Here is a 24,130-nt window from a genome sequence, read left to right as displayed (position 1 = left end):
ACTGAGTAAACAACTGCTTCAGCACCACTTCCTGACAAGACCATCATTTTCACATTAATATGAAATCCCCCATTCCTACGTCCAATCTTCATACATGGCGGGGGCCTCATTTCTGTTCCATCAGACACTTCGTCTGTCCCCGCGCCAATACCACTCCCTTACTAAAACTTCACCCCGTGTCTGGGTGCCTGACAGGTCAGTGCCTGGTTCTTCCGCTTTAGGGCAGTCCTGGCCGCTCCTGGCCCTCTGCTTTTGCATACACAGTGACGAATCAGCTTGCCGGGTCCGTTAAAAATTCTACTGGGATTCTGCCTATAATGTCACTGAGTTTAAAGGTCAAAGTGGGGAGAAGTGACATCATTATGTTACTGAGCCTACCCAGGGTCTCTCTCTCCAAGTATTCAGGCTTTCTTTAACTTTTTTTTTTAAATAAACTTTATTATTTTCTCCCTAAGTCTTTCACTTCTCTGGCTACATTTACACCTATGTACCATATATTTTTAAGTGAAATTGTGAATGGTACCTTTTTAAAAACTAAGTTTTCTAAATTTTCTTGTTGCTAGTATGTGGTGTTTTAACCGATTTTAGAAATAGACCAATTTTAGGCAGTTTGTTTATTTTTACTAGGCAGGTAATCATTTTATCTCCGAATACCAAGTGTTTTGTTTCTTCCCTCCAATCCTCTCTGGTTTACTGCACAGGGAAGGGCCCCATGGTGAACGGCAGCAGGAACGGTAGCCATCCTTGTTCTTATTCCTGAGTCTAAAGGAAGTGTTTCTAACGTCTCACCACTAAGTATAAGGGCTGCTGTAGTTTCTGGTAGATGTTCTTTATATCAGTCAGAATAAGACAGGCCGTGCTACGGTCACACACACGCTGGGAAATCTTAGAGGCTTAACTCTGTAAGGGTCCGTTGCTTGCTTACGCAAAGTCTGACGAGAGTGCAGCGTCCTTACCCATCTTTAATCTATGCCCTCTGCAACACACAGCCTCCCCGGTCACTGGAGCAAGAGAAGAGAGGGACGGCGGAGGGACGTCGGCTCAACTGCCTTTGCCTACAAGTGACACATGTCACTTCCACTCACAGTCTACGGACAGAACTAGCCACCTGACCCCAATCTAACTGCAAAGGAAACTAGAAATGCAGGGGAGCACACAGAATATTTGGCTAACCTTGTCTCCTCCATATTGTCAGTTTAAGGTCACACGTTTTGGTTCCATTTGTTAAGATTTTTTATCATCAATTGATGTTGAAATTTCAGCAAAATTTGCAACCATCAAGATTATATGGCTTTTCTCTTTCATAACGTAGTGAATAATATGCATAGATTTTCTAATGTTAAAGCATCCCTGAGATAAACCGGTTGATGACATTATATTGTACCGTGTCACGTCATATATCACATTATTTTTAACAAAACTTTGAATCAAAGTACAAAAATGTGCATAGACGACCATGTGTTTGCTGAATAGTTTCACAAAGGAAATGTACTGTGATTAGTACCTAGATCCAGAGATATACCATTATCAGGCCCCAATCCCCTCTGACGACCCTTCCGGAGACCAGCGTGCTGGCCCGCAGCAACCGCTGTCCTGGGACCTAGTTCTGTAGATGTTTTGCCTGTTTTTAGTGTGTTGCAGGATTCGATCTGTCAATATCTGAAGATTTTACAAATATGTTCATGAGTACAATTACCACGTAACTAGTTTTCTTCACCTAGCAGCGGGGTCCAACCTGTGGCTCGCAGGCCGCGTGCGGCCCAGACGGCCGAGAATGCGGCCCAACACAAAATCCTAAACTTACTTAAAACATCACGAGATTTTTTGTGTGACTACGTGTCACAATGTATTCGTGTGGCCCGAGAAAGCTCTTCTTCCAGTGTGTCCCAGAGACGCCAAAAGGTTAGACACCCCTGGGCCATTATTCTCGTCTGGTTTTGATATTAAGGTGATATTTCATAATGGCCTCATAAATTGAGTTGGTATGTGCTCATTTTTTTTTAATTATCTGGAAAATTTTGTGTAAACCTAGAATGGTGGAATTACCTATAAAATCATGTGAGAAAGGTGGTTTCATTGGAAAATTTTAAAGTGGCAATTCATTTCATGGTTTTTGATTTTTCGGGTTCCCTCTTCTCGAGTCAATTTTGGAAGAGTTATGTTTTGCTAGGAATTTGATTTTCATCCAATTTTAAAAATGTATTTGCATTTGCATATTTACATTTTTCATGGACCTCTCCCTTTCAGTGACCGCTACCACCGACTGCCCACTCTACGTAGGCCTTGTGCTTGGCGTCTGAGATGTCGGTGAGCAAAAAAGACAAAAAAAATCACTGCGTCATGGAGCTTACATTCTAGGTAGAGACAGAGAAGAGAATAAACAACACACATGATAAATAAGCAAAGCATATGGTGTGTAAGTGCTATGGGAAAATTGAAGGGAAAAGTGCGGGGCTCCCTCCCTGAGACGGGAGCCCCGCCGCCGAGAACTCTCAGATGGTGCAGCACCCACCATCCAGCCAGATGGTGCAGGCTGGCCCGGCACACCCGGGGGAGAGCGCCCCACAAGAGGGTTTTCATTCCCAGTACCTACTGGCATTCTTCTTCCCTTTTTAGTGTATTATAGCTTTAAATTTTCTTCTAAAGACCACTTCAGTTGCCCCACGCAGATACTAATTTGTAATATTTGTTACTGTTCAGTTCTACATATTTTCAAACTTTTGTTATGATTTTTTCTTGGAAGCATGCCTTGTTTCTAAAATTTCCAAATGTCTGAGTTTTTTAAAAAGTTTTTTTCCTTATGTTAATTATCAAACCTAATGTACTGGTGAATAAACCTGACCTGTATGATTCTGACTCTTGAAACTCTCTTGGCCAATGAGTAGTATCAGAAAAAAAAATGTGAATTCTCCAAGGGTAGAGTGCCAAGTTCTGTATCTTCCAGTCAGATCAAGCCTGTTAACTGGGTTAATCTGTCCATATGCTGACATTTATTTTCTTTGATCTACTGATAAACAAAACAGACGCGTTAAGCAACTCCATTATGACTGTGTCAGTTTCTTCTAGTTTTGTCAACATTTGCTTTATTACATGTGCTATTACAGTACTAAGTACATATACTTTGGAAACTGTTATACCCTGCAGATAAACTAAACATTTATTGTTATATAGTAGTTATTTCTAGTAATACTTTGTACCTTAAAGTCTAATTGATTAATATACTTACCTCAATTTTCTTTTGTTTAGTATTTGCCTGGTATATCTTTTCCCTTTATTTTTAACCTTTCTCTAACCTAATGTTTCAGGTATTCCTTCTAAAAACAAGGAAAAAGCTGAGTTCTGTTTTGTTTTCAATCCAACCTATACCTTTTCACTATGATTTACAGTAATTTCTGACATACTTTCATTTCTTTTTACCATCTTATTTTGTGCTATTTATCTTTTTGAAAAATTCGTTTCTTCCTCCCCTTTCTTTGAATTAACTTAACTCCCCCCTCCCCCTCCCCCCCCCAGTTCCGTATTTTACTTTTACTGGTTTGGAAGATAGGCTCTATTTCCATTCTTTTATTGGCTCCCCTTGAAATTTCATCAAGTATTCTGAACTCAAAATATAAAAATTGATCGGTATCTTTACCCCTTTCTCAAGTATACAAGGGCCTCAGAGCTTGCTCCAATCACCCCGGCCGCTTCTGGCTTACCTGCTCCTGTGGTCCAGCATGTTCGATCTGATTTCTGTAACCCCCCATATTATTTTCTACACTGTTACTGTTTCTTTATAACATCAGTGTTTGTGTAGCTTTTACCACATTTATTATTTTCTTCACTCATCCTTCCATCTTATATCTCAGACATTAGTCCTGAGATCATCTTCTTTCTTACCTACATCTGTTCAAAGTTGGGGGTCTTTTTTGTGGCAGGCTATGAGGTTGTGTTTGGTTGGTTGGTTGGTTTTTTAAATCTATAAATGCCTATATTTCACCCTTGCTCTTAAAAGATAGTTCCACAAGGGTACACAATTCCCAGCTAACAGTTTCTTTCAGCATTTAATGCTATTAACTCCTCCCTCCTCGGGCTGCCATCATTGAGCCATCTAACTGTTGTTCTTTTATAGATAATCTCTTTCCTCTCGGACTGCTTTCAAGGTCTTTGTCTTCAGTATTTTGTTATTTTACTAAATGATGTGTAGATATGAATTTCTTTTTGTTTAACCTATTTGTGAGTTGCTGGACTTCCTGAGCCTGAAGATTCGTATCATTTGTGAACTCTAGAAAATTTTTCAGGCACTTACTTCTTTTTTATCAATTAGAGTTGACATTCAATATTGTTTTATATTTCAGCCATTTATCTTTTTGATAATGGCTTACAAACCAGCACAGGAAAAAAATGTACAATAAGGAGAGGAGTGACGAATCTCTCCAAATCCCTCTATTCTCTCCTTTTGACATTTCTATTAAATATACATTGAATCTGTATCTTCTATATCTCTACCTTTCATATTTTTCATCTTTTTCCTTTGTGGTGTACTCTGCTAATTTCTTCAACTCTATCATTCCACCTCTTAATTCTCTCTTCAGCTCTAATTCTCTGTTTAACTCCTTTCAATTGAAATTATCTTTTCATTTCTAGAAATTGTATTTGGTTCTTTTTCAAATGTGCCTGGTTGGTTTTTATAGTCCCTTGCCCAATATGTTTTCGATTTCGTTTTTAATTTACTTAAATATACATACTTTCTATCCTATATTGATAATCCCCAAACCCTAACATTTCTAGGTGAAATAATCCTGCTGTTACTCCTTCTGCTGACTGTTAGTCGTGGTGACTTTGTTCTACCAAGGTTTGTGAATCTTGACCATGACCTCATACTTCTTGAAAATTTTTCCGAGGAAGTTTTCAGAAGACATGCTGTTTCATGTTTTCTTCGGCTAGATGCCTGGGTTCACTGTCAATAACAATTCTTAGCTTGGGGCTTTTCAGACTATACCAACAGTGTTAATCCCGGTGCGAAATCCACATGAAAGTTACCTGTCAGCCATGAAGTCAGGGTTGACTTGATGTTTTTCAAAAATACAAGCATCCAGAGCAAAGGCAGTAAGAACACAATTGTTTTTACTCTATGGGGCTAATTTTTTCCTACTTGATCTTTCCCTGAGAGTGTAGTCCTTCCTGAATTCCTGCCTAGTAAGTGTGATCTCTGATCTGGCTCCTCACCTCAACACCACCCAGAAGTGGAGCTCTATTCTAAACAATATTTGCCTGGCCCACTGACAGAAACAGAGAGGCAGCTTGAGGGCAGAGGTGACGGGTCTGGGGTTGGGGATCTGGCTTGGCCAAGGAGTACAGAGGTCAACGCCTCAGCGGGTCTGCCACCTGTCCGTGGCACACTGCAGCACCGGAAGGCCCTGCTCTAGGACACCCGGATCCTTCCGCAGCTCTTAGTGTATTTGGCTCACTTGTCTATACCCTTCCAGACAAGTGAAAATGAAAATTTAAATTTAAATTTTCACTGATCGGTAAAACTTTGAAGAAATATTTAGGGGGCAACAGATGATGCCAACTGTGTATTCACAAAGACATTAAAAAACTGAACACCTTTTTTACCACCTACACCATTATTTCACAAAAGACATTTCAGCAGCAGAAACATAAAAAGGTATACAGAACACTCAGGAACAATGCAAAGACATTAAATTTAATAAATTTGCTGTGATTTGCTATGGACTGGCATGGATCTCTGGGCTTGCATTCAAGACTAATGGACGAGAGACTAAAGTGAACAAATCTTTCCCTTTCCATAAATAAAGTGGTTTATTGGAAAATCAGCTTACTTTACCTTTTCTCACAAGAGACACCATCGATATCCATGCTCTGGGAACGCGAGAGAGACTGGGATTGTGTTTCAAGGCTATTGGAGGGCGAGCTGCTGAGAGAACTGACTCCTTCGCTGCTCTGGCTTCGATGGGCTACTCCTATCAGAAAAGACAGGAAAGATGGCGTCTCGTGTGAAAGAACGCCGCAGCTATTCGCAACGACAGCAGTAAGCGTACCCGGTGGGTATGCATACCACTGTCACAGTCAGCAACTGAACAATTTCTATCAGAAGATTACAGTAAATGTAAAAGTAATGTTAAAATCATAGGAACACTGGCAAGAAATCATAACTTACCAATATATGTCATACGGGGTCAGTAACGGCGCCACATTTAACATCTAAAACTGATCCCTCATCACCTACTCTTTCACCGACTTAAACCATGATTCTGGAATACATCCCAGCCTCCATGACAGGCCAGAAAACCCTTGAAATGTACCAAAGATAAGACACACTAACGAGTGCGTACAGAGACACACATGACAGATGGAAAGGTGTGTGATAAAGCAAATGCACTCAATGGTAATGGCAGGATGTAGATGGTAGATATACAGGTGTTCTAAAATGTTTTCAACTCTGCAGTATCGTTAAAAATTTCATAATAAAATGCTGAAAACATGCAAATAGACCCATCTAAGCTACGTCATATAGGTCAGTCCATTTACTGAGTGAACGTGGTACCCGAGAGAGCTGGAGAAGTTAAAAACCCGGCGCTGTCCTTGCCCTCACCGAGCTCACAGGACGTGAACCGTGGCCAAGGGCAGACTCAGGAGAGTTATCTTCGAGGCCTTCACAACCACGCTTTTCGCAGAATTTAAAAACTTACTCTAACCGCATGAATATCCAGACATTTACAACTGCTTTTAAAACGATATACCTATGTTGCGGAAAGGAAAATGAGACTTAGGTTTTTAAAAAACAAAGACAAAACTGCTTGTGTTACCAGCTGTAGCTGCAACTACCAAGAGGATAACGTTTTCACCACCCAGCATCCGAGAAAGTGACCCTGCCGCCCCGCATGTCTCTTCGCTGAAGAACATCACAAAAGAGTTACCCACTCCCGACAGCAGGTTTTAACACGTACCGGTTTATTTAAACTTCTGTACTCATGAAGGGGAAGAAACTGAATTTAAAAAAAAAAAGTTTGAAGAGAAAAGAAAAGAAACCAAATTCTCAGTATTTCCAAGGACTCAAGTGACATACAGAAAGCAGGTAACGTAGGGAAAATCCCGAAGAAGCCCGTGGAAGACAGTAAAACTGCACATGAATTCAAGACGTGCAATGCAAAGTAAGTTTTCCATAAATGTTTACTGAACGATCAGATACAGAGCACCAATAATATCCTCAGGAGAGTATTAGTTTACCTATCACAGTGGAAGGTCTGAACGTTTTTTAATGAAAATGAATCGATAATAAAGTTCAACAATTTTCATGGGATAGCAATTAAGCAGATTACAAACGTCCACCTGATAAAATCAATTCTAAAATTAAACTAATAATTATAATAAATTGTTTGAAAAACTCTATTTTTAGCATAGCATACTATAGCTATTCTATGTGTAAATTAATCCCATAGTAATACAGTGCCAGAGTGTTCCACACAGTCTAATATACTGCATTTGCAAGATTTTTATAAGACTTCAAGGATATCACCTGAATTCTCTTTTTCCTCCATGTGATCCTCACGTTCTGGTCAAGTGGGGCAATCCCCCCCAGAATTAAGCATGTATACCAGTGTTCCTCAACCTCGACAAACCATGTGACCCCTCTCCTTTCTGAAACCTAAAAAGCAGATGGTCTCTCTTACTTTATTTAGAATCAATATGAATTAAATATCATGAGTAAAAACAAATCAAAGCACTTCTACAAAATACCACTTTGTTCTCAAACCCCACACGCGCGCTTGTGTCTTCACCCTCCCCACCCCTAACCTGAGGAATCGCTGTCAGGAAGCCAGACTTTAAGGAGTTCAGACCCCCTCCCCCTTCACGTCGGTATAAACCACACAGTAAAGAATGAGAACACAGAAAAAACTCGTATCCTCTTTTGGAAGAGGAGTAAAATCTCTTCATATCAAGTTAAAAACAAATTTTTAAAAACTGAGGGTGTATATAACAAAGAATGGACAAAGTATGTCTGCTTAATAAAACATGAATTACAACTTTCGGGATGGCGGCTTTCCAAACTTTTATGACTAATACGAGCCTGGTGAAGGTACATTGTGCATTCCGTGTGGGAAGGCCAGGATTTTTTTCCTGTAAGACTTTCCTCCGAGCACTGAAGTATTTCCTGAACGATAGAACGATATCCCTTTCGGGTATAAGGCAGAGCAGTGCCTATTGTTAAGCTGCAACACTGGCCCTCTCAGTGTTTCTTTCTCTCTCTCTCTCTCTCTCTCTCTCTCTCTCTCTCTCTCACACACACACACACACACACACACACACACACGCTCAGTTCTGGTGTGAAAAGGGCAGGAATGCCAAAGCAGGGCCCTAAGACCTTAATCAAGCTATTTTAAAAAGCAGGCAAGGGGGTGACTTTAAAGATCTTGCCCAAGCCTCTTGCTTTTCACGTTAAGAATACTGAGACTGACAAAGTCCAAGAACCTGAGGACCTTCTGCAAGTCAGAAACAAAGAACAAGACACAGGTCCTTGACACCAAAGAAGATGCTGCCGTCTTCTCTCCCCCAAACTGCTAAGCAGCTTCCCGATCACAGCTACTTAAACCAAAGCTATGTTGTATACATCCTAAAACTACGAAAACAAAACTCCCACAGGTATTGTTACAAAAGGAACTACTCATTCTACTAATATTCAAAATTCTAAAGCTCCTGAACCATGAACCAAGCTAAAGGGTTAACATTCATGGAAAATACAAAATATCCTTGCATTTTCTTTGGCCAATACCAAACCTCACCCCTCAACGCTACTTATAATGAACATAACAGACTAACATACTTGGCCAGCAGCTAATTTCCTGGTGAAAGCACTTTGTTCTTGTGAATAAACACAAATAAAATGAAATTTCAAACCTATAAAGAAAAACAATAGTATCTAAAATATTGGGGTGATAAAACCAACAACCTAAATTGGAAAACTGCTTCCATTTTCCTATTTATGAGACAGAGCGTCCTCTCCTCAGTGTCAAAGCAGGGGATGCACAAAGAATCACACATCTGGAGTCAGAAGACTGTGACTGCTCCTTGGAGAAGTGGCTGCTCCTAAGGCCGGGCAGGGAAACGCAAGATGAGCCTGGAATATCTCACGGTGCCAGAAAAACACGCTTGAAAGAACCAAAGCACGTGCGTGCCGGCCAGACAGAGGCATCAGCCTGAAAAAGCTCCCAGGGGCCAAAGCCGGAATCATTGGGAAAAATAAATAGTACCGTTACTTGCGTTATAACTCAAAGTATAAAATAAATACACATGAGTTCATACTGACATAAGTAAGGATTAAATAACTACCTGGGGGAAAGGGACAAACGCTCCTTACAGAAGATCTCCAAATACCGTACGTAGACGCTCCCCTCCCGGCAGGTAAAGCCACAGCCTGAGTGGCTGAACTTAGGAACTCGATCCAAAGGAACGGAGCCTAGAAGAGGGAAACCCCTAGCTTCACAGTGGAGAGACCTGGCGAACACCGGCTTGCCCACACGGTAAGGGTCAACACCACCAGGGCGGACCGTGTGCACCCCGATATGTGAAGGGAAAGGCACTTCTCTGTGTGACCGTCTCCTCCCAACCCCCAGTCTAATCACAAGACAAACACGAGACAAAGCCAAGTGAAGGGATTTTCCACAAAGGACTCTTCAAAACTGTCAAGATAACAAAAAAACACAGATGACTGAGCAATGTCGCAGAGCAAAGGGAGTAGGCGTCTCAGGTTTAGTTTAGTGTAACAGGAACACACCGCGGCCGATTTCTTAGTTCTGACAAACGTGCCAGATGCTAGCACGTGGGAAAGTGGGTGAAAGGCATGTGGGAATTCTCTGTATTACTTCTGTAACTCTTCTATACATAAAAAACAGAACTGTGTAACCTTTGGGATAACCAAAATCAGTGTTTAATTTACCAAACGTCTGGGCCCACGATTTCTAGTTATGTGACCCTGAGCAAGTCACTTACCATTTTCACGTGTAAACTGATACTTCTAGGATTTGTGCAGCCTCCTTCTTAGCCCTGAAATAACTAATGTGAGTGTTTATAAGCCGAACAGACATACCCACGTGCGTCAGTCAGGTAAGAACAGAGTGAGAGACAAGGCAAAGCCCCGGGTTTAAAGAACACATTAGTCTTTGTTAATACTTGACCTGGCCTATTATTCCATTTTCAGCGTGTCTGAGAACCAGATACGAAACAGTGGCAAACTGATTCTACCAGCCTTCGGTGACGTTTATCCCCAACCCATCAGTTCAAGTAATCGCACAAAGGATGATTCCTGGTGATCAATGATGCTTCTAGATTTACAATGATACTTGCTTAAAAAATTCAGAAGGAACAAACGATTGTAAATTATACTCTTCCTCTTGTAGTACAAAAAGAATATATGTGTATAACTGGACTTTGAGTTCCCTAAAAACGGTTACCACGTCTCAATACCTTCCGTATCTAATACATATCCACTTAATACACCTGGGACCTGGGGAGGCTTCCCCAATTCAAAGTTGCAGCATCATAAGGGAAGGATGCTGTTAGTGAACCCCTTAACCTCTGGAAACAATAGGGCTTCTTTCTGAAGAAGAAAAAGGATTTTAACACAGAATTAGCAATCAACTGATAGGACAAAGGTTATAATTTTGCTGTCATTCCTGACAGCATTCTTAGCCAAAGACAATTTACTATATAAAAGAACCACTCTGACTTTGTTGAAACTCCTACAAATGTACCACTACGTGACAACAGTGTCTCCTATCGAAAGTGCAGAAGGAAACTGAGGCTGGAGGTGACTGGTCCACTGCAGGCCTCGCATCAAGCATCGCCAGGCTCGTTGTCTGCCCAGGGCATACCTGCTGTCTGAAAGGCCACCCCGCAGAGAGCACCTGGTTTGCCCCCTGGCTTCATTCAGGCCTCTGCTAAAACAGCCGGGTGGCTCAGTAGGTTGGGGTATCGTCACATACAACGCGAGGTCACGGGTTCAATCCCCGGTCTGGGTGCGTACGGAGGCAACCCACTGGTGTTTCTGACGTGCCTCTCACATCGGTGCTACTCTCTCTCCCTTCCCCCTCTCTAAAAGAATGGAAAAATGGCCTTGGGTGAGGATGGGGGGCAAAAGTCACCTTCTTAATGAGGCACACAGTGGAGTATCTTATTTTAAATAGCAATACCTTCCTCCCCCAGCAATACTTACTCCAACGTAATTCTTTAGTTTTCCCTACAAAAATTATCACCACCTGATAGATTTTATGGTTTTAAAAAAAAAAAATCACTTGTTTTCTCTCACTAGACTATAAGCAACGTTGCCCAGAGAAGAACCCAGTAAACACACAGGAGGATTTAAATGAATGCGAATTGAATGAAGGCCACGTGGATTTACGTGCTCAGTAGGTCACTGGTAACAACCAACATAAGCCAGAATGTAGAACAGATGATAAAACATATCACGCAAATCTGGACGGGTAAGAATAACCAGCCCTGATGGGATATTACATGGGCTACTGATACTACCTGTTTTCAAAAGTAATAATCCTGCTTTTCTTTAAAGGCAAGATTTTCAATCAGATAAATAACTGAAAATTCTCCCCGCAAATCACCTACCACAGGCGAGCCTGGGGCAGTGGCAATTTGCATTCGCACCAGCTCGCAGAGCCCTTCTCCAGCCCACTCCTCCTGCTGGACAGTGGGCCCCCAGTGAGCACCGCCCCTCTCTGCGTCCCCAGCTCCTACGCAGTGCCTGGCAAGCAGAGGGCACTGAACAAGTGCTCAGGTAGCAGGGTAAAGACCATTTGCAAACACGTTACAGAAGGATTTAGGCTACGTTACTACTAAGAATATTAAAGACCAGCAGACAGAAGAAATGGACTCTGTGTGTGTAGCCCAGGTCCCAGAACTAGCCCAGGGCAAACACATCACTTGGCTTCTCACGGGTTCCAGACAGGCCCTGCTGTTCATTTCTGCCCCAGGGGGTCACCTACCACAGAGGCAGACAGCACTCAGGGGTCAAAATTACAGTAGCTACCTGATTAGCTGCTAGATCTTCTATTTAAAGCATTTAATAAAGAAGCACATAAATTACTGTACCACAACCTTTAAAAATATTTGATAACTATACAGGGTGGAGCAGAAGTAGATTTACAGTTGTGAGTACATGAAACACAGTTTATTCTTGTGTTAGTTTTAATTAATTGTTGCATTACTTCCACACGAACAACTGTAAACCTACTAGTGTCCACCCCTGCATTTCGGTGTAAGTGGTTTCCCTGCAAGTTTTAGTACATGCATTTAAAAATGCGGTTTGAGAAGCCCAGGGCACTGCAAGACGCTGGGACTACAGGTGGGAGGGGGCATCTTGCAGGACTCTGCACAGCTTCCCGGCCCTTGTCTTAGTTCGGTGCATCTGAAAGCCTGTCAACTGAGACGCCTGTGGGCATCACTCCTGGACGAGGGACTCCTTACCGCGGGCAGCAGCCCACCCAGTGTTTGTCTCTGTTAGAAAGCACTTCTTGATTCTACAACAGAAATCTATCCTTCTCACTCCGTGGATAATAAACCTACCCACTGGCCCTACGTCCTCCACCAAGGACCACAGAAATCAGGCAAAAGCCATCATCTTCCTCATGGCAACTTGTCACATTTTTTAACAAAAAGCTATAGTATCTTTTTTTTTAAGACTTTTTTTTCAAAAAAGTTTTGTTGACTTCAGAGAGAGAAAGAGAGAAGCATCAATTTGTCGTTCTACTTATTTATGTATTTGTTCATTGATTCTCATATGTGCCATGACCAGGGATCGAACCCACATCCTTGGTGTACTGGGACCACACACTAACCAACTGAGCTACACAGCCAGGGCCTCACATCCTTTTGAGATTTCTTTTCTTTAAGCTACACCTGCTTATGTAGTCTTGGTCATTTTCTCTTGAGATTGATTTATTAATTCAGCAGGTCTTTCTTCAGTGCCCACTGCGTGCCAGGCACTGCTAAAGGCACAGGGGACAGAGCAGAGAATGGAATGGACTCCAGTCCCCACCCCATGGAGACTACACTCTAGCAGGGGAGGCAGGGGCAACAGGACATACGGGAGACAAGTGTGCTACATTTGCTGGTGATAAGAGCTCAAGAAAAGGTATTCACGTCAGACAGAGGTTGTGCTTCTAGCTGGGGCAGCCACGGGAGCTGTTACTGAGCAAGCAAGCGACGTCTGAAGAGTTAAGCAAGACAGCCTTGTGGGTTTTAGGGCGTGAGCGTTCCAGGCACATAAACAGCAAATATAAAGGCCCCAAATAGGGATTATGGCTGGAACGTTCCAGAACAGCAGGGAAGCCAGTATGGCTGGAGCAGATGGAGTGAGAAGGGGGGTGAGAGAGGAGGTCGCTGCACAGCAGGGTCAACTCGCACACAGCCCGGGCCGTGGCACAGACTCCGACGTCCCTTCTGGGTGAGGTAGGGCACCAGGGGAGGGCTGTGAACAGGGAGCTGACGTGACCTGCCTTGTGAGGGGTCTGCTTTCTGTTTTGTTCTGTTTAAACTTGTTTACCTAGTAAGTTCATGCAAATTTGTTGATCCAACTTGCCAAGAACGTGGCTAATAATATCTACCTGTTTGTGATTATGAATAATGGTGACTGTGGGAATACGTAATTAGGGTTTCGCAGCACAGCAGTGCACTGCCAAGAACTAACCACTGAGAGCTGTCCAAGTCTTCCTGTTGGTGACAGCAACCTAACGAGCCTGCGGTAAAAGCTGGCCCTGCCATCATATGGTGGTGTACTCACGCTCCGCTGAGACCCACTGGCTCGACCCTGAGGACGCACTGCCATGAAGCCAGGGGGAGCCTGGGGGGACCAGTGAGGAGGCCACTCCAGCAACCCAGGCAAGACAGGCTGGTGCCCTGGGCTGTGCGGCAGCAGGACAGGCGAGTCGAGGAGAGGTGGTGAGAATCTGGTGAGGTTGCGTATGGACCTAGAGCAGGGGCCAGCAAGCTGGTCCACGGGCCACGTCTGACCTACCACCTGTGTTTGTGAATAAAGTTTTATTGGAACACAGCCATGCTCCTTCATCTACATATTGTCTATGGCTGCTTTTGAGTCACAGGGGAAAAGAGGAACAGCTGTGGCAGAGACCCTGAGGAGAGAAGGAACAGTATGTATAATGACTGTTAAAAAAGTAAGTTTTCCACTTGAGCTGGAAAACCTGACAAAGCAGGAGAGATGGGACAGCTGGGGCAACGGCTCTGGGCAGTGACAGGAGCTGGGGCCTAGGGTATGGCCTGTGACAAGGGCGGGACGGTGGAAACTAGAACTGGCCACGCATCCAGGCAGGTAGGGGACGCAAGGATGGGAGCTTCAGGAGGCCCCTTCTGCTGCATGTTTCCTCCATGAACAGGAGGCAGGCCGTCACGGAGAGTGTGCGTGGAAAATGAAGCTGCAGACTGGAGGAGGTATGGAATAATGAGTGGAGTGGGAGAGGGGACCAGGAAAGTACGGAAGCCTACCACCGTGAAGGGTCCCCTTGAGTTCTGATCATGAATCTGAAATGAGACAGACAGCATGGTTCTGGGTTTCTCTCTCACTCTGTTCCACTGCATCAAGGGGATGCTGACATTGCCCTGGTGCCCCCAACAGACAGCCTGCAGTGGCCAGGAGCCCACTGAGTTCTGGGTCTGCTGCCTGACCTCCACTGATGCACGGAGACCCCATTCCCACCAGGTCTCCCTGGACGAGTTCGAGCATTCCAGGCGGGGCACAGCCATGGTGAGCCGGGCAGCACTGTTTCCTAGGAAGACGTAAACTCACAGCTGGAATCCTGAGCCCTTCCCCTAACGAGGACCAGCTCGGCTTCTCAAAGATGTACAGAGGAGACACTTCAGGCAAAGGCACTGTTTATAACTACCCAATGTTTCGGCCTGACTTCTCTCCCTGTTACAATTAATGGAATTATGCATCAGCATTTATATTTACACGGGGAGGAAGCTACAGTGATGTCGAACAAGTTACAGCAACAGAAGCTCTGCAAACACTTTTAATTGACAAGTTAGCAAAGACCAAGGCGGGTTGGTCAGAAGGGGACTAAGGGAGAGCGCATTCGGTGACCGCAGAACTAAAACCGCATGTTCACTTAGTCACTGGGTGGCGTGGCGATCAACACAGGTCTCTCAGCACCTGCATTTTCATAATTAGAGTCTCAAGGATGCACAATAATTATTACGTTAGTAAAATTATGATGTTTGATAGAAATGTTCATTTAGAGAAAGGACAGATATTTTCAAATATACAGTGAGTTGATATCATTATTTCCCAACAAGATACTCCTAGATATCAACCATAAGCTCATTAATTATAAAGAAATAAACTTTTATGATGGTTAAATAATTGTCAGTGAGATAGCCCTAAAACATAATACCAGGTAAACTTTCATACCCTGAAAATTGAGAGAAAGATTTCTATGTCAATGGAGAAGGAAAACAAGGAAATCCATAATTAGAGGCTTGTTACTTTGACCATTACTTCAATCTTGCATTTTCAGATCATTTTATCTTAAAAGCATCAACCAAACTCATCAAAATAGCAGAACCAAAGATAAGACTTGACCCTGTTTAGACAAAAGGGTAAGTTATGGAAAGGAAACGATTAATCTTAACAGATCACTATCAAAATGAATATGAGATCTGTCTGGGAAAAGTCAAGCCTTTTTTAATATAACAAGAACGGTTTGCATGACATCCATGTAACCAGGCAGCCAAGGAGAGTGGGCTGGAATGCGCATGCATGAACAATGTCAACTTCACTGTCCTAGTCAGTGGGGGCGGTAGATGCTGCTGAGTGAGCGTGTGTACTGTGTGGCTGTCGCATTCAAAATGACTGAGTGAGTAGAGCAACGCATCTGCGAAATTTTGCATTAAGCTTGAACATTCCTCCACGGAAACCATGGATGACTCAGAAGGCCGCAGCTCTGGGTAACTGGTGATTGGCAGCTTCACCACGACAACGCACCTGCTCATGCATCATGTCTCGTGCAGAGTTTCTGGCAAAACGTCAAATCGCCCAGGTGACTCAGCCCCCCTACAGCCCAGATTTGGCTCCCTGCGACTTCTGGCTTTCCCCAAAACTAAAATCACCTTTGAAAGGAAAGAGATTTCAGACTGTCGACGAAATTCAGGAAAATACAACAGGGCAGCTGATGGCAACTTGAACTATGTGAGGTCCCAAAGCACCTGAGGTGTCATTGTCTATAATGTGTACAATGTTTCCTGTATCTTCTTCAATAAATGTCTCTCTTTTTCATATTACATAGCTGGTTACCTTCTGGACGGACCTCGCAGGCATTAACAAAACACGCTGTAATGATCTTAAATCTTGAATTACTGCTTGTAGGATTTAAAATAGTTGCTGTCCAATTTATTTTATCCTGCTGTGGAAATGCCACAAATGTAAGCTTAATAATAAAAAGCCACAGTAGGATTATAAACACGCCCAGGTATGAAGAGAAGGCTTACCTGATGCACCGATTGGGGAGGTAGCTGGGGTCATGTTGTGGACGTTGAGACCAAGACTCTGGGAGGGGCCCGGGGCTGATGCTGCAATAGGAGGCCCGGGAGGGCTCTCCCTCTGGGGAGAGGTGAGCGGGGTGGTCGGTTGCGAGGTCTGCCCACCAGCGAGCCGAGCAAGGCGCCTCCGTCGGATCTGCGGGAGGAGAGGGTAAGCTGTAAGTGAAGAGCAGAAACACCAGCCTGCCTCGGAATAACATTACCGTCATCAATAACCCCACCAGAGCTGAGCGGCTCGATCTACTGGAGAAAAAAGTACCCGTTTGAGACAAGCAATACTTGGTGAACAGTATTTTTGCGAGCTATCACTTCACTGTTTAAAAAGCGCGTCTTAAAAATTATTTTAAATCCTAAATTCTACCCCAAATCACAATTCAAATTAGATGTGGAGGGAAAATAAACACATTTTCTCACACACACACTAATAAAAACTGCATCTCAACTGCCTTAATCATCTTACCTCCATTTATCACACTTTCCTGACTGATACTGTGAATTCACAATTAGCATGCCACACTTTCAAACACACTGAAGTCTGTGTTTTCAAGAAAACTACCCAACTTGGCCATTTTAAATAGGTGATATTAAAATTAAATATCCAATTGAATTCACTAAAACAATGACAGAAAGTAACAGAAGTTACACTATGACATAAATTTTACTATCATTTTCAAGAGCAATAAAAATAAAAATATAATCTACAACTTTTTCCTTATACTAACATCCCAGAGTTTTGAAGTGATTACAAATGTGTACCATGAAATCCCAGTGGATCGAAGAACTGTTTCCCCCCACATTTTGAGAGTCATTAAACCCATATCCAGTCAGTCACCTCTCACCGACCACCTGCCGTCCCAGGCCAGGCATCAAAGGAGCGAGCCAACCAGGCTGCTCACACCCCTGCCATTACAAGCAAGGCAGATGACAGCTTCAGTCATGGCCAGTGCTAACAGGGACGGGCGGCATCTGCACGAGGAGTCCACCTGTCATTCTAACATGGCAGAAAACCTGCTCCTTTATTGTTCAGACGGCCAAGAAGGTCATGATCTTGGAACGTCATGATCTTGGCCCCAAAGTTCAGAAGCCCCTCCTGGGGCCCCTGCTGCACAGACACCTGTCAATGAATGCATATAAAAGCCTGAAGCTGTTGGGTTGTTTACCTACCTGACTAGATTAAACCCTTTGAAGGAAAGAATTGGGTCATATTTATTTAGTAAACACTGTTGCAGCACTTAACTATCTTCCAGCAACCTTTACAAATATATACTCGTTGAATCCTCATAATAACCATAATAATCCTCATAATAACCGGAGGTAGGCATCAATACTTACATTACGTCCATTTTATGTATGAGCAAACTGAGGCACGGGGAGGTTAGATATCTTGCCTAATGAGCAGCTGGCAGATTGCTGGGATTTGAACCCATGCAATCTGGCTCCGGCGTCTGTGCTCTTACCATTAAACCAACAGTCTGGGAACCTCTGGGGGGTCTCCAGGGCCTTTTCAGAGGGCCTGTGAGGCCAAAACTATTTTTCAACAACACTAAGACATTCGCCTTTTCACTCTCGTTCTCTCACAAGTGTCCAGTGGGGTTTGCCAGAGGCTACATCACATGTGATGTGGCAACTTCTTTAAATAACAAAGTTAATAGAACTGAGCTGTCTTCTCCAAAGTCAGACAAAAAAAGACTGGAAAAAGCAAAAACAATGTCACTCATTAAATTTGTTTGTTCTGGAAAATGTAGGTATTTCCATTAAAAACATGTTCTTTATATTAGCATACAATGGCTTTTATTATTTTTATAGTATTAATATTTTTTAAGTTTCTCAGTTTTCATTTCTAATATGGTAACTAGCAACAGACAAAACCCACCGGAACCAAAGCTCTTTGGCCCCTCAGTGCTTTGCAGCGGTGGGAAGGAGTCCTGAGAGCAAGCCTCGGGCAGAGCACTGCACCTGCCCTCCCTCGGGCCTAGCTCGGCACACACCTGGCCTGTCACAGGGGTGCCGGCTTGCTGACCTGAGCTGAACAGAGGGGAGAGGTGAAAAGCATCACAAGTCAGCCAAGGAGAATTGGTGCTGTGATGAAAAACGCCCGGAAAGAAATTAATGTAGTGTTTCTCTCATGAACACTTAACTGGGGTGGAGGGTGGTAGACCAGAAATTCTCACCCCCAACCTATTCTCAACCCAGTTCTTCAAGCCAGAGACCCAGGACCTGTGTTCACTGCTCCCGCCGTTCCCTTCACCTCCTCAAACACAGACAAAGTATCATCCAGTCTGTCCCTTAAACCTGAGTCCACCCTCTTTTCAGAGCTCCTCAGCCACCATGCTATCCAGGCCACCACCCACCCTCACCAGGACCTGAAGGATCTACCTGTGTCCACTGGGGCCTGGTAAAGACAGACACCCCATATTCCTTCCTTTGAACACTTTCAAAGTTTCAGATTTCTGAAATGCAAATCAAAACCACAATGAGATGACACCGCACACCCATAAGGATGGTTACTATAAAAAATACATAAAATAATAAGTGTTAGCAAGTATGTGGAGAAACTGGAACTCTCACGCACTGTTGGTAGGAAGTAAAATGGTGCGGCCACTATGGAAAATACTACGGCAGTTCCTCAAAAAATTAAAAGCAGAATTATCACATGACCCCGTAATTCCAATTTTAGATATATATACCCCCCAAAATGGAAAGCAGGGACTCAAACAGGTATTTGTCCGTCTATGTTCACAGCAGCACCACTCCCAATAGCCATGAGGTGGATGCAACCCAAGCGTCCGTTGATGGATAAACAAAATACGGCAGATCCATTGGATGGAATATTATTCACCTTAAAAAGGCAAGAAATTCTGACATAGGCCACAACACGGTGAACTTTGAGGACATTATATTAGGTTGGCCAAAAAGTCTGTTCAGCTTTTTTCGTGAAATAAAAGACATATTTCTCATTTTCACCAATAACTTTATTGCTTTGGGCATTCTGAGTATGTTGGCTCTCTCCTGCGTGGTATGACGTTGATTGTTCTCAACTAACACCTCGCTTTGATTGCTGTCAGCCTCAACCCGTCTGCCCGACGGTGGAGCATCGTCGGGCGAGAAGTCTCCAGCACGACACTCGCGAACCACTTTTGACACGTGAGATCAGTCACAGCGCCTTCTCCACACACTGCACAAGTCTTCTTTCGTGTTTCAGTTGCGTTTTTACCTTTCTTGAAATACTAAAGCATAATATGCCAAAACTGTTGCTGTTCTTCTACCTTCAGTATTAAAATGGCTACATGAAAATTCACCAATTTTGATCAGTTTTTTAAAAATGCATGCTGGTAGGATGAGAGCCATCTTACAGAATAAACCAAACAAACCTTTTGGTCAACACAAGGTTGTGTGAAAGAAGCCAATCACAAAAAGGCCAATCATGTACGAGTTCACTTATGTGAGGTACCTGGACTAGCTGGCTGCATGGAGACAGAAAGCAACACAGTGGTTGCCAGGGGCTAGAGAGATTTTTAAAATCTAAGTATAGAATAAAATCCTAAGTGACTCACTCTCTGCACAGCAGTCACAGGAATTCTTTAAAAACACCAATCACTCTCCCCTGCTGACACCTTCCATGGCTCTGCACTGCACGTGGAACAGAAGTCCTCAGTGCGTCCTCCAGAGCCACAGGCTGCCGCCCCAGGCTCCTGGTGTCCCACCCAGGTGGCAGTCACACTGGCCCTCTGGCAGTTCCTCGAACGTCTTAAGCTCTATCTTATCGCTGGCCACTTGCAATTCCTTTAGCCTACGAGCACTTTCTCTGATTCTTGGCAAGGCTGGTTCTTTCTCTTCCTTCCGTTCTCAGCTCAACTGTCACCTCCTGCAGGACGTCCCTGACCACAGATCCAGCACAGCCCTCCTGCCCTCCGTTCACATTCTTCGAGCATGCCTCACGGTCTGTGAAAGTCTTATCTTTCTTGCTCACTGTCTGACTTCCTGTTTCCCCTGGTGGAAGGGAAGCTCCCTGAGAAAACCGAGCCTCTCCTGTTCACTGCTAAGTCCCCAGCTTTGAGCACAGTGCCAGGCACATAACAGCTCTGTCCACACTGAACGATGGGAGACATTAATACATGGATCGGGGGGCCAAAGTATTGAAACCACACACAAGAATGCTTCACTGAGTACTGAGAGCCCAGGCAGGGTTTCGACTTCTGGTACGGACTCCCCTTCACACATTCAACAGGTGTTTGTGGAGCGCCACAGTAAACCAAACACTTCCGCCCCCTCAGAGCTCAGATACTAGTGGAGGCCAAAGGACAAGAGCCCAATGAGCAGAAGTGCTGCCAGGTGGTTATGAGCACCATCAGAGAAAATGAAGGAGGGGAGTGAGAGCAGGGCATGTTGGGGAGAGGGCAGGCACCACAATTTCTGCATAAGGTAGACTGAACAGCCTCTCGGGTAAAGAGGCATCTGAAAACACCTGAGGGAGAAGAGGAAGCCAGCCATGTGGGGACCTGGAAGTGTGGCGGGACTGTGCTTGGCATGTTCGAGGTCAGGAAGACCAGTGTGGTGACAGCAAAATGAGCAAGGGGAGGAGGAGCAGAAGATGAGTTCAGAGATGAGAAGGGGCCCCGAAGGCCACTGGAAGAGCTCTAGCTCTGGGAAGCCACCAAAGAGTTCTGATCAGAAAACGATGTGACTCACATTTTCAAACTTTTGTTTTGGCTGCGCTGGAGAATAAACTAGGGGAGACTGGGACGGGCAGAGACCACGCAGGCGGCTACTGCGATGACCTGGTCCAGGCGGGGCAGCAGTGGAGATCGTGCTGGGTGGTCCATTTGGGATATACTTTCAAAGCAGAGCCACGGGATTTGCTGCTGAACTGGACGGTGAACAGGACAGAACCAGAGAAGGTGAAAAATGACACCAAGGTCTCGAGCCTGAAGCAGTTTATCAGATCAGTGTGAGATGAAGGCAGCAAGAAGAATGAAGGGGGTGGAGGCACAAACTTCTTTTAGACACATTTAAACAGGCAGGTGGGGTTGTCGGGTAGATACTGATCTGATATGCAGGACAAAGGGCAGTCTGGACGACGATCTGAGAGCTGTCAGCTTCCAGACGGCATCTGAGGCCACAGGAGTGAGCCCGCCTGGTAGCTGAGTGCGGGCAGAGATTAAGAAGTCTGGGGACTTGAAGCCCTTCAACACACAGCAGCAGCTGAAGTGGGGGAGAGGAGGCGAAACCAGAACTGAGACAGGCCTCCTAGAATCCATCAGAGTATTTCCAGAAAGGGGGGCTGACATTATTTACAGGCTGAGAACCACGAAGACTGAGAGCTGCCGCTGGGTTTGGCAATGAGGTGGTAAGTGAGGACCTCGTCAAGAGCTGTGCTGATGGAACTTGGGGACAAAGGAGAATGGGAAGGAAAACTGGAGGCAGGGAGGTACAGAGGATTTTTACTACAAAGTAGAGGAGGTAAACGGGGGCAGGGGGAAGGTGAGGTTTTAAAGATGGGAGCGAGTCAGCAGGACTGCAGGCTGACAGGGAGGTCTGGTGATGCCAAAGAGAGAAGGGGCAGCACTAGATGGGATGGTGGGAGCCGGCAGGAGGGCTCTTCTCCCGGCCTTTATTTTCTGTGACATGGAAAACGGGCATCCGCTGAGAGGAGAGTGTGGAAGGAGGAGGCAGGGGTTTGAAGAGAGAAGATAAGGTGTAAGTTGTCACCCAGAAGAGTGAGGGAATGAACGTACTAAGGAAATCTAGGAGAACTGCTAGGCAGCACTCAGCAAGCTCATGACTGCTTGAGACTGGTGGTCATGAATTCAAAATGAAACCATTCAATTGACGGGCTATTTGTCTCCAGCTATGAACAGCTTCACAGACGCAGAGTGCGCCGGAAAGCTGGACTTAACCCCCGCTGGGGTGTCGCCAGGCAAGTAGGTTAGAGGGAGAGAGGGACAAGGGATTATGATGAGGCAGTGAAGTGCGGATGAAATGCAGACAGACAGACAGACTCTAGGGCCCAGTGGTGGCACCTTTAAGACCCGACAAGGAATGTGGTTTAGCGGAGAGAAAAGAACCCAGTGTGGGTCGGGAAACCTGCGTGCTGAGCCCCACGGCCTGGCCGGGCTTGTTGTGACGATGGGCAACACACTTAACCCACAGCTTTCACAGGAAGGGCAGGGGTTTCAAGTACATGGGACGGTGCATGTGAGAGTGACGTAAGAGCCACGGGCGAGGGAAAATGAACTGCGGCGTCTGCCACATGGGAACCTACAGAGCAGTCGCAGGCGTGCGCCACGCTCTAGCTGACAAACAGGGCTGAGCAGAAGCAGCCACACGCAGATTGCATGATTCCATATAAAGTTCAAAACAAGAAAAAATGAACTATAACATTAGTACCACTGGGGGAGGAGTACAGGGAAGATGATTGGGGCAGGCACGAGGGAGTTCCTAGGGTGCTGGTAACGGTCCTCTTTTTAACAGAATGCTGGTTTCACAGGTGTGTCCCCTTTGTAAATTCCACTGAGTTGTACACTTACAACTATGGGTATTGAGCTCATGGGTATTCATACTATTCTCCACTATGTATGTGCTAAATATGTTTCCAATAGGATATAATTTAAAAAATAAGTCCAGCTTATCCTCCGAGGCCCACTGGAAATGCTGGACTCTTTATGAGGGTTCCATTTTTCAAATTCAGTGTAAATTAAAGTACCTTCTACGAGTACGGTACTCACTACCTGATGCTGAAATCAAGGCGGTGTGCTAATACTCACCTCGAGTCCGTGCACACACACCGATGTGCACACACGCCGACAAGACAGAACACCTGGGGAAGAGAGGCTAAATGTTCACGGACCCCAGCATTTGGGAATTTGCTAGAAGTTAAGTTTCATTACCTTTAGAGGCAGCTAAATTTAGGAGCCCACGCCTGCTTTCAAAGTCAAATTCAACCTTTACTACTGGCTACGCTGGCAGGGTCGAGAAAAGTCGCTTCAGTTTTCCGCATCAATACAACGGGAATAAAAGCAGCAGCCTCCTCACAGCGCTGAGAAAACAACCCTTGCCCCCTCTCTAATTCGCGACCCCTGCCTTCACGGCTCTGCTACATGTGTCATGTTCGTGGTGCTCATTCGCCACCCCTACTCTGGGTTTCTTAAGGCAAGGACTTTTCTAAGCTTTGTCCTCGGATGTCCCATCAGTGCCTGGAAGAGCACAGTGCACGGCACACAGTAGGTGCTCTTTCAATATCTGCTGCATGAATGAGAGAAATGAAAACTGTTAGCAAACGCACTGCACGTGAAGTTCACACTATGGAATCACTCTATCATTCTCTCTCGGTAAGACACAGTCACTTTAACTCTGGGTGCCAAGTTTGGCCTGAGATGTTCACTTCAGATGTTCTCAGTGATAGAAACATTGAATAAATGTCCTGACTCACTGCCATGGGCTTGAAGGAAGAAAGGAAGTTTTCCAAGAAAGATCTCCACTGGGCTGGTGTTTCCCAATCCCCACTCCCACCACTCTACCAACAGGTTTTAAAAAAAGAATGAAGAATCAGACTTTGTGAAATACA

At 44.6% G+C, this 24,130-nt stretch overlaps 1 protein-coding gene across 2 annotated transcripts in view; it reads right to left on the bottom strand.

Annotated features, from left to right (window-relative positions):
• Positions 1–24,130, bottom strand: part of UBE4B (ubiquitination factor E4B) — a 98,477-nt gene that overhangs the window by 53,718 nt on the left and 20,629 nt on the right. For both annotated transcript variants that reach the window (XM_053919946.2, XM_024554209.4), the window contains exons 2-3: positions 16,516–16,702; positions 5,831–5,966 (exon numbers count right to left, since the gene is read on the bottom strand). In XM_053919946.2, the coding sequence (XP_053775921.1) occupies positions 5,831–5,966; positions 16,516–16,702 (323 nt within the window). The remainder of the gene's footprint in view (positions 1–5,830; positions 5,967–16,515; positions 16,703–24,130) is intronic.

Source organism: Desmodus rotundus, chromosome 3 (genome assembly GCF_022682495.2).
Source record: "Desmodus rotundus isolate HL8 chromosome 3, HLdesRot8A.1, whole genome shotgun sequence".
In the NCBI taxonomy this organism is placed as follows: domain Eukaryota; kingdom Metazoa; phylum Chordata; class Mammalia; order Chiroptera; family Phyllostomidae; genus Desmodus; species Desmodus rotundus.
Note: the sequence above shows the minus strand (reverse complement) of the source record. Positions and strands in the feature narration are given on the sequence as shown.